This window comes from Cyprinodon variegatus, unplaced genomic scaffold (genome assembly GCF_000732505.1).
Source record: "Cyprinodon variegatus isolate N-32 unplaced genomic scaffold, C_variegatus-1.0 Scaffold606, whole genome shotgun sequence".
Lineage (NCBI taxonomy): Eukaryota > Metazoa > Chordata > Actinopteri > Cyprinodontiformes > Cyprinodontidae > Cyprinodon > Cyprinodon variegatus.
In genome coordinates this window covers 141,385-152,457 of record NW_015151059.1, presented here as the reverse complement: position 1 = coordinate 152,457, position 11,073 = coordinate 141,385, and the positions used below count along the sequence as shown (strand labels likewise).

At 45.6% G+C, this 11,073-nt stretch overlaps 1 protein-coding gene across 1 annotated transcript; it reads left to right on the top strand.

Moving 5' to 3' along the window:
- The first annotated feature begins 233 nt into the window (after window positions 1-233).
- On the top strand, window positions 234-5,748 carry ccnd1 (cyclin D1). The gene is made up of 5 exons (XM_015392790.1): window positions 234-577; window positions 1,661-1,876; window positions 2,830-2,989; window positions 3,090-3,238; window positions 3,312-5,748. The coding sequence occupies exons 1-5, from the start codon at window positions 380-382 to the stop codon at window positions 3,465-3,467; spliced, it is 879 nt and encodes a 292-aa protein (XP_015248276.1). The 5' UTR covers window positions 234-379; the 3' UTR covers window positions 3,468-5,748.
- The last annotated feature ends 5,325 nt before the right edge of the window (window positions 5,749-11,073 follow it).

The window sequence follows — 11,073 nt, the reverse complement described above, 5'->3', positions numbered from 1 at the left end:
CAGCAGCGGCCATGCAGGCGGTGGGGGTCTCCCCCCTTCCGTCTCTCTATAGGTCTACATCTATGTATATAACACAATCCTTCCTCGCGCACATTGCTTTGATCCCCCCCTCCCTATTTAACAAGAGTGACGTCACCGCACGTATCAGCGCCTCCTCCTGGAAGTGAAGCCTGTGTGTGCGGCCGTGCCCGCGCGCGCGCTGCTCGGGGAGCGCGGGGCAGGGGTTTTTTGTCTCGCGGACCGAAGCGGTCTGTTCCTCAGAAGGCTCGCGCACACCGAGGGAGCAGCAGCGCGAGGCAGCGAGCAGAACAAAGGGATTTAACTCCGCCGCCTCCCGTGTTTGGCCCGGACCGTCCAGCCCTCCTTTAGCCCTGGTACCATGGAGGAGCAGCTGCTGTGCTGCGAGGTGGACTCGATCAGGAGAGCCTACCAGGACGAGAACCTCCTGAATGACCGAGTCCTCCAGACCATGCTGAAGGCGGAGGAGAACTACCTACCGGCCCCCAACTACTTTAAATGTGTTCAGAAGGAGATTGTTCCCAAAATGAGGAAAATACTGGCCACCTGGATGTTGGAGGTTAGTTTTTAGTTCAGCTTCTAACCGATGGCAGCTATCGCAGTGTGAGGAAATAAGGAGTGAGAATGTTGGTGTTCGAGGCTACCGCAGCAGCCGCTGCTCCTGCAGCGCTCAGACCTCCGCTCCTCTCATCCATTTCTACTCAACTTATTACAGAGTAAAGCTTATTTAATGCCATTAATTTCTTCAGAGGGAATTATTTCCTCCTAAATAACACCAATGTACACGTATGCAGTGTGGCCCGTGCCAGAAGCCTGCTCTGCGCCATCTTGTTGACGCGCACGGAGATAATTTTAATATAATAAAAAATGTAGAAAGTGAAGAGGGGTGACAGTGGGCCGATAAAATGCAGAATAAATGTTTTTGCAGGCTGGGCTCGTGCTTTGCTGTGTGCGTGTCGTCATTTTCCAGACATTATCTGCTAAAGTTGGGCTTCCGATCGGCGCAGCCTGGAAGCTTTCTGCGGATAAAACGCGTTTTTTTCATCGATCCGACAGAAAAAGTGCGACGGGAAGCGTCGGCTTTGGTTCCTGATGCCTTATTACACATTTACATCCACTTTGGGATGAAGTTTTTGGCCTCTTTGTATTTTTAAATAATTTTTAAAGCGGCGTATCGCGGAGGACTCGCTCGCAGCGCGTGAAGCGCCTTTATGGCAGAAATATTTTTTAAAATTCCATTTTGGTCTCTTTCTGGACCTTTTTCGCCCAGCATGATCAGGCTTTCGATGAGGATCATTTCCATGCCTTTTTTAACCGCCTTAGTAATTTTTAAATATTTCTAATTATTTTTTGAAAAGATGACGAAGTTGAAATTAGAGTGAAACTTGCTTCTACGCCACCTTTGTGTCTCTGCCAGAACTGAACTCACTAATGATCATTTTCTCTCTTCTAAAGCTCTACATTAATCGCTCATAAACAACCTGTTGGTATTTTAACTTTTATCTTTTTTATTTTGAATTTAGATTTGATGATTTTTATCCAACTGTGACTTGAGTTTAATTTCCTTAAACCTCCCTGATCTGACATGTTTAATGTTGTGGGAAATGTTGCTGCTCCTAACGCGCTCCTCTCTCCTCCCCAGGTCTGTGAGGAGCAGAAGTGTGAGGAGGAGGTTTTTCCGCTGGCGATGAACTATTTAGACCGATTCTTATCGGTGGAGGCCACCAGGAAGAGCAGGCTGCAGCTGCTTGGAGCGACCTGCATGTTTCTAGCATCCAAGATGAAGGAGACGGTCCCTCTGACTGCAGAGAAGCTCTGCATCTACACGGACAACTCTGTGCTACCAGGAGAGCTGCTGGTAATCATCACTAATGCCAGAATATGAACAGCGTGGGAGGAAACCCGCGTGGGGAGATGTTTGAAGGCCTTTCCGGTTTATCAGAAATCTAAAGAAAGATATCATTCAGGCTACTAACTAGTGGGAGTTCATGGTCTTTCCCATGGAGACCATCACATTTTATGAATGGACTCTGAACATACCTTCAAAAGAAGGGCTCACAGCGACACCCAGTGGCCGCTTGGTAACGATGCAGCCAATGGAAAAGTTTCCCCATCAGCTTAGCTGTGCTGGTTTAGGATGGAGAGTTAGGCCCCAGCTTTTAAACACAACAATAAAATCATAACATTATGAAAATAATGCGGTATTATTATAAGGTTGTAATGCATACATTTCTGCACAGGGAGATCAATAGAGTCATAATATTATCAGAATAAAGTCATAAAATTACTAGACTAAAGATGAAATATTCGGAGAATAAAGTCATCATAGCAGAACCCATTTCACACAGAACTTAATACTGATAAAAGTTCTAATACTGATAATAATTTGATGCTAAAATACTTATTATTACTGATATTTCCTTATCTATGGAACCAAAGTATGACTTAACAAGATGCTCAAAGTTCCTCTTTTTAGGGAAGACAGAGCTTCCTGTAAGAGTTTTTATAAAATACGACTTTATTATCATAATATTCCCACTTTATTCTAATAATATTGCGACTTTATAATGTTACTATATTATTCTCATAATTTAAAGACTTTGATCTTGTATTAAAAATAAAAAAATCATGCCTTGCCCTAATTTCCTGTCGTACTGATTTGATATAAAACCTTGAGTCTATATTAGAAATGAGGATAATTTGTAAAAAACAAAAAAAAGGGAGAATATGGCAGCTGAAGGCGTTGCTATGGAAACATGTATTAATCCATGAGAGTCTGTCTCTGACGGAAAGCGTTGCTTCTGTCCACAGCAAATGGAGCTGCTGGTTCTGGGTAAACTGAAGTGGGATCTGGCTTCAGTCACTCCTCATGACTTCATCGAGCACTTCCTGTCCAAGCTGAAGATCCACCCGTCCACCAAGCAGATCCTCAGGAAACACGCTCAGACCTTCGTGGCGCTCTGTGCAACAGGTTGGACATCGCTGTCACCTTCTGATGGACCTGCTTGGTTTTTGTTCCTAAATGTTGCTGAATGATTCTGATTTTTATTTGGGGGCGTTTTTTTCTCCAGATGTTAACTTTATCGCCAGTCCTCCATCGATGGTTGCAGCAGGAAGCGTGGTGGCCGCGGTTCAAGGCCTCTACCTGAAGAGCCAAGACACGTCCCTGTCCTCAGCCAACCTCACCAACTTCCTGTCCCAGGTCATCCGCAGCGACCCGGTAAGAAGCCCCGCCCCCTCCATACCCAGTTTATCTATCCTGTTGGAGGTGTAACTGACCTGTCCCCCCCCAGGACTGCCTGCGGTCGTGCCAAGAGCAGATCGAGTCCCTGCTGGAGTCCAGCCTGCGCCAGGCCCAGCAGCACAGCGGCGCCGTGGAAACCAAACGCATGGACGAGGAAGCTGACCTGTCCTGCACACCCACGGACGTCAGAGACGTCAACATCTGAGGAAGCTCCGCCAACCATTTCTCACGATAAACCTGTCGATCAAGGAGACGCGTGTGTCGGACGACACAGCGGACGGGTCAGGGAGGGGCGCTCCGTCCCCGCGTGCCCATCCTCCGCCTTCTCCTGCTTCCTGGTTGGCTGCCATCGCAGCCTCTGACTCCAATCACCTGCCTGCTGTCTGTAATGGCTGCCGGTAGCAGACAAAGCGGCCCGCTGCCATGCAGCACGTCTCCTGCCAGTGACCCCTCCCCCCCTTAAGGAAAGGACGCTACCTGAGAGAACAGATGCTAAACATGGATGTCCTGTGAGCTGGAGATGAAGCTAAAGGAGTTTAGAGGATAGTTGTCTTTTTTTTTCTTATGTAATAAACTAGGAATCTTTAAATGCTTCAGATCAGACAGTCAGTCTGCTCCTGAAATCTGACTTTTATTAAAACAAAAGCTGTTTTACTTTCTTTTCCTTCCCCTCTGTCTTATATATAGAACCACTTTAGTCCATCTCTCCCAGTTCTTACATTTGCTTGTTTTGTCACTTTATTATTTTAGTCTTATTCTTCTTCTGTTCCATATTCCTGGTTGGATTCCGTAAAGCCAGCATAAAGAGCCACATTGGTGTTTTGAAGCTAGCAGCTGCTGATGTGGACAGATAGAAAGCTTTGTTCACTCCTCCACAGCATCAATTCATTCACTCGGTTGTTAGACTGGAACATCAGAGGGGCGCCTCTGACGAGTCCGTCTTCATTTTACCAGTGGTTTTACTTTCCTACAAAAAGCACTTTTGGTCAGTAATGCTGGCACAAATGAAAAAGAAAATCTCACATCCATAAAGTTTTTAACATAAACACACCATATATGGAGATCTATATATATGAAAGGAATGATGGGTGTGTTGATGAGCTGGAATCTTTTGGACGAACAGATGAAGAAAAGTTTTTGCACCCATTGAGGCAAAGATTTGACGAGCGGCTCCCACACAGAAGGTTGACTTGTCTGAAAAGTTGTGGGTCAAAGTCTGATGCTACGTTTCTGTATTTAGATGCAGAAATGATTCCGATAACTTCAAACAATCCCAGCTAAACATCAAAAAGTGAATCTTTTATCTACCTGCGGGGCAGAAAAAGCTAAACGTCCAGCGTGCCTCCCGATCCCCAGAACACGTCCCACTAACCCAACAGATGCTAAGGGAAAGATTTCTGCTCATGGCTTCCAGGAAATGGATCAAGCTGAGAAACGAGGAGTTATGAGACAATTGACATGATTTTGCACAAAACCAGAACGACACGGGAAGAGAGGGAGAAGTTGGCGAGCGTACCGAGGCGTGAAAAGGGTGAAGATCACCACAAGGTGTGTCTGATCAGCCGTAGAGTTAAAGTCAGGGTTCCTGCACGGGAGGGACGGGGTGTGCTGCGGGATCTCTATGCTAGGTTTCTGATTGTACATTACACATAGAAAGTAGGAGAACAACACTCCTTTTATTCTGCTGCTATAGAAAAATAAATCCCACATACATGTTAAAAAAAGTAAAAGATGTAAAAAAAGAAGTGGATGAAAACAATGCTTTGTTGTTTTTTGTTATTGTTTGCTGCTATGTTTTGATCGTTTTTATTTTATACACATAAATGTCAATATTGCGCCATTCTAGGTTGGAATTTTCTCATAGAAAATTGTTATTGACATCCTCATTTGTTGTTTTGTGTAGAATATATATATGCTCCTTTTTTATAATTACTTTATATAATTCCGCAAACTATTGTCAAAAAAAAGAAAAACAAGGAAAAATTAGATATATAGACGTGTTTGATCCACTATACCTCATGTGACAGTCAAGATCTATCTCTGACTTTTAGTCTTTTTGTTTGTTAATTTTTTTAGTCCTTATTCTATTTGCCTGTTGGATCAGTGCCTACCAGCTCTGTTAAACCGGAAGCATCCATTAGTCCAGGGCATGCTTTCATACTGGTGCCATAACAGAAAATGGGATATCTATTACTCTGTCGAGTGTTAAGCTGTCTCGGTAAAAAGAGACTTTATCCCCTTTAGGCCCATTCTGGCCTATCTTCCTCCCCCTTTTTATATTTATACAAAAAGAAAGGCTTTGTGCTCCAATATTTGAACTGTTGATGCGTTGGTTTGAGTTTGTAAATAGATTCGGTGTCATGCTCAGTAAGCCATAGACCTCTTGTTGTTTTCATAAAAATTACTCCACTTTACGGCGACGAACCGTGTGCTCATCTTTGTGCTGACTACACAATAAAGACATTGATTAGATGGAGTCTTATAAACTTCCTGTGTGCTTTATTTTTTTTATCCAGTGTTTTATTGTCTTTACACTGTCACAAGTACATTGCAATGAAATGAAACCCATCCCCTTTGGGAGCAGGGGGCTGCCATTGCACGGCACCAAGGGAGCAGTGTGGGGTTAAAGCTTGGTTTATGCTCAGAAACCAGGTCGTCTGTGTGTTTGTCGCAGTTTACGCAGATATGACCGCAGACAGTGCCACAGACAGGAGGCCTCTGATTGGTCAGTTCTAAATCCGCTCTACACTATGTGTATTTCCCTTTTGGTACCTAATGGCAGAAACTGCTTTAAAGCTGTAGTGCCGCCCACAGCGACCGGCACACTTCGCACACTAACCGAGACACTGTACAGGACGCTAGTTTGTAGCTAGCTTAACACACAGTTCCATGGCCAGTCTTTGGGGAACACTCACGGGTGAACTGTGTGTCGTCCGGCGTTGGATAAGGGGTTGTAGATGGCGAACAAGCACGTCAAACCGACACACGGACACCCACAACCCTAGCTAGTTCCTGATTGTCCCTCTGGCGTTGTGGCGTGAAATAACATAGCGCAGACCACGCTTCAATATTGGCCAGAAATCAAAAATATCTGCATCAAACCTGCGACAAGCTAACTGCAACACACTGCTGCAGGAGGACAAACATCCCTTAAGGGTCTTTTTTCAGGGACCCAGAGTGGCAATCTGTGGGAGTGAGCTCAAACTCACAACCTCAGGATTTCAAGCGCTATGCCCGAACCACTAGGCCACCATTCCCCAAAGCAGGCATTCAGGGTAACCTTATTCCACGCCACCACGCAAGAGGGCCAAACAGGAACTAGCTGTGGGTCTAGATATGGCCGAGGCGGTGAGGAAGTGGGGTCAAGTATGTGCGACAACAGAGGGACATGAAGGCCAAAAAGAGCGGGGATCCAGCTGGAAAAACGGTCCCAGCGTTCTCACGCACCTCACTCTTCTAGCTGGTCCATTTTCACCAGTCGTTTTCCAAAATGGCCGTCATACAAACAAAACAAGCCGGTAAGGAACCAAACAGGAAAAACGTATAGAGTAGAGCGGATGTAGATCTGACCTATCAGAGGCCTCCTGTCTCAGTCTCACCAGTCACCTACAATTTTGGAGAGACTGGGGAAGGGGTGGGGCATATCTGCAAACACTGCGACACACAAGCAGACGAACTTGTTTCTGAGTATAAATCAGCCTTTAACGTGAATGGTCTTGCCTAAGGACCCAAGCCGGGGGCAGGGGGGAGAACAAGTCCAGGCTTCCTATTTGCAGGACGGGTGACTTACCACTTGAGCTAGCCAGCCGTTTTACTGGTGGGTCATTAGGCTATTTTCATTAATCTACAGTAATCCCACATTTACAGTTATAAGGTTTGAGAATATTTTCCTGAGTGGCTCTCATAAAGCACATTTTCTCAGCGTGTTTCTGGTTTTCTCAGAAAAGTGGAAATCAGGAGGATAAGTGTTGATTCTAGGCAGCCCTAATATGTCATGATTTATTTAAGGATTTGACCCAAAATGCAGTGAACCACTCAGAGAGCAAGGCAAAGGTTTAAACAGGTTTATTGTGGTAAGGGTTGAGGGGTTGGATCTGGTAGTCAGAGGGCTGGTGAACCAGAACTGGAAGGGAGGAGGGTAGTTCACAGAGGTGGGAAGCTTGGATGCTGTAAGGATAATTCTAGTGAGGGACTCACATTTTGGAGGGTTCTTCTCTCGCTTCAAATCCAGTCTGTGTGGGTTGCCCTAGTGAAGAGGGGACTCATTGGGGAGCGAACAGGTAGACCCTTCGTTGGACCCAGAGGAGTATGAGAGGACTGTCACTCGGAAATCCAGGAGAACTCGAACAGAACTTGTGGAGGTTAATCCCCTGCTCAGTGTGAGACTCAAACAATCCTTCCACGGGAAGAAGGCCAAATAATCCTGCTTGCAGGATGACTTCCCAAAACTGGCAAACACTCTGGCGCCGAGGTAGTGACAGTCCACTACTTAAGTACTCCTCACGATAATGATCCAACGAGACGCAGGTGTGCAGGGAGTACAAACGAGGATAGGGCGCCACCTGGTGGTGGAGGGAGAGACAGAACAAACAATAGACCACACAAACTGGATTCCTGACATAATAGGCATGGGTCAGAATGCCTGAAAGCCTGGATCCAGCCCTAACCTAGATACATCTGATTGATATGTGTATGTATGTGAGGTATAATTGCTTATTGTCAATAAAAAAAAACATGTTTTCAATAGCAAGAACAAAAGAAGATTCAGCAGGCTGCTCTCATTAGCAGCCACAGTTATGATGCTGAAACTTGTTAAATTTCAGGAAGCATATCCTCTAAACAAAAATAAGGTGGAAGGAACTATTTTAATCATAGTTCATTTCAATTTACCTACAATTTCTAATCAAAGTCGTCTTCATCTGTAATCAGATCAAAGGTAAAGTTGGACAGCCTCCAAGCCTGTGCTTAGAGGAGCTCCATTTACTGACATGAAGGAACCATCTCACAAATGTTCAAACAAAGACTTTTCACATCGTTAAGAACAGTAAACTACGATCTACCTCCTTTGTAAAGAAACAGTTTTAAGCTGATTACTGTGGAAACTAGCCAGGAACCAACTTGCCAATGTTGTGCTCCAGTCAAACTCAGAAGTTGGATTTATGGATTTAAGAACAGGACATTGCAACCGGAAAGCTTTCAAAGTTGTAGGTATGACTGTAGGCAGCAGCACAGCTTAGTGTTTTACTTTAAAACCCAAGCAACCGTTTCAGTGAGGGAACAAAATAATAAAAAAAAAAACTTCTCTAAATGTTCCAAGACCAGAAGAGACATTTAGGAGTGCTCAAACTTCTTCCAATCTCCACTGACTGTTTCACCCACTTTTAAATAGTTGTATAGAGCGGGACTATATGGTGGACTTTACACCGACTCAGTTAACTGAACGTTTGGATACATGATCAGTACTCTTAACTCCCTGGCAACTTCAAAGAACCAATAAAACCAATTTGACACAATTGGTGAAAACTGGACCCCAGCAGCAGTTTATTTATTTGAAAAGTTTTATGTGGGCGACCTTGAAATCATTACATTGATCATCGGTAATAAGGCTTTGGTGTCATGATCTTGGCTCTGATGACAGGCTGGATTGCTCATTTCATTCTCCTGCCTAGCTCCGCCAAGTTTCTCATTACCGCTCATCTGAGCCACCTGCTCCAGGTTCTATTCAACCAGCCCTCTAACCGACTCAGTTAACTGAACGTTAGATTATGCCAGATTATTCTCGAGCCTTCGGTGAGATTTCTCTAGCGCAGTGTTTCCCAAACTATTTGTGTCCAAGACACAGCAAACCAACCAAAAAAAGTTCAAGGCACACTTGTGAAAAGTAGACTATAACATTAGTTATCACTCATATTATCTGTAAAGTTCATAATTATTTACTAATGCCAAGTAAAATGTGACAAAGACAACTATATTACTCATGAAATATTTATTAACAACATATATCAACATCAACGTATCTGACATCTACCAGAATTTGGACAGCTCCACTTATGTCAGCAGATTTGTCTTTTTGTAGGGAAAAATCTGCTGCTTGCCTGCAGTTTCTCCTTCAAGTGTTGTTCAATGCCCACAGGCATGTCGTAGATTCTTCTCTTGATAATAATATCAGACACTGGCACAGTGGACAGCTCATTTGCGTCATCTGGACCCAGCATGACACCTGCTATCTTTTCCAAGGGGGTAGGATGAAAGCACTGCACAGGGTATTAACATGGGTATTTATTTAGATGGGTATTCGCACTCTTAAGCCTCCCTGGTAAGGTCTATTCCGCTGTTCTGGAAAAGAGGGTCCGTCGGATAGTCGAATCTCAGATTCAGGAGGAGCAGTGGGGTTTTTGTCCTGGCCGTGGAACACTGGATCAGCTCTACACCCTCAGCAGGATCCTGGAGGGTGCATGAGAGTTTGCCCAACCAGTCTACATGTGTTTTGTATATCTGAAGAAGGCATTTGACCATGTGCCTCGAGGGGTCCTGTGGGGGGTACTCTGGGAGTATGTAGTAACAGGCCCTTTAATAAGGGCTGTTAGGTCTCTGTATGGCCGGTGTCAGAGCCTGGTCCGCATTGCCGGCAGTAAGTCGGACTCGTTTCTGGTGAGGGTTGGACTCCGCCAAGGTTGCCCTTTGTCACCGATTCTGTTCATAATTTTTATGGACAGAATTTCTAGACACAGCCAAGGTGTTGAGGGGATCTGTTTTGGTGGCCTTATGATTGCATCTCTGTTATTTGCAGATGATGTGGTTCTATTGGCTTCATCAGGGCGTGATCTACAGCTCTCACTGGAGCAGTTATCAGCTGAGTGTGAACCGGGATGAGGATTAGTGCCTTCAAATCCGAGACCATGGTCTTGAGCCACAAAATTGGTAGAGTGCCTTCTCCGGGTTGGGGAGGATGGACTGCCCCTAGTGGAGGAGTGTAGAGCTGCTGCTCCTCCACATCGAGAGGAGCCAGTTGAGGTGCCTCTGGCATCTGATTAGGATACATCCTGGACGTCTACCTGGTGAGGTGTTCCAGGGACGTCTACATGGTAAGGTGTTCAAGGCACGTCCCGCGTGGAGGAGGCCCAGGGGGAGACCCAGGACACGCTGGACGGACTATGTTTCTCGGCTGGCCTGGGAGCGCTGGGACGTCTGGGGCTCCCTACTGAAGCTGAAGCTACTGAAGCTGCTACCCCCAACCCCCGGATAAGCGGAAGAAGATGGATGGAAGGATGGTATTTATAGCTAGCAATAGCTATTTTAGCTACAACTCTTTTAAACATTTTGCCAGGACTCTGCTGGCTCTGCCTTTTTCTCCCCTCTTCGCAGGTGGCTAGAACTGACAGGTGGGCATGGTACACACCTGTGGCTCGTTCAGCGGCATGCAGCCTCGCTACATAAGCAGCGATCTGACAGCTGATGGACGCCAGAGTGTTAACCTTGTTGGTGCGCTAAGAGGCCTCTGTATGTGATATTTTACCTTTCTCCAGCGCTAACCCTAGTCTCCTGTGTTTCCCAGGTTGCTTCTCCTTGTGGAAAACCTTTTCAGCTATCCTTTGTACTCAGACATCTTCAGTGTAAGATCTCAGGTTCAGACTGTTCCGGATATGGCTCCGAACAATCCCTCCAGCTCACTTGGTGGTACCAAGCCGAGCTGGAGATCCTGTCAAGTCCCTCTGGTTCCATCAGCTTCCATCAGCTGCCCCGGGATCCCTCCTCCACCGCTGCTGCTCGGGCCCCTCCTCACGGACTTCCATCAACCTGCACAAATGTCA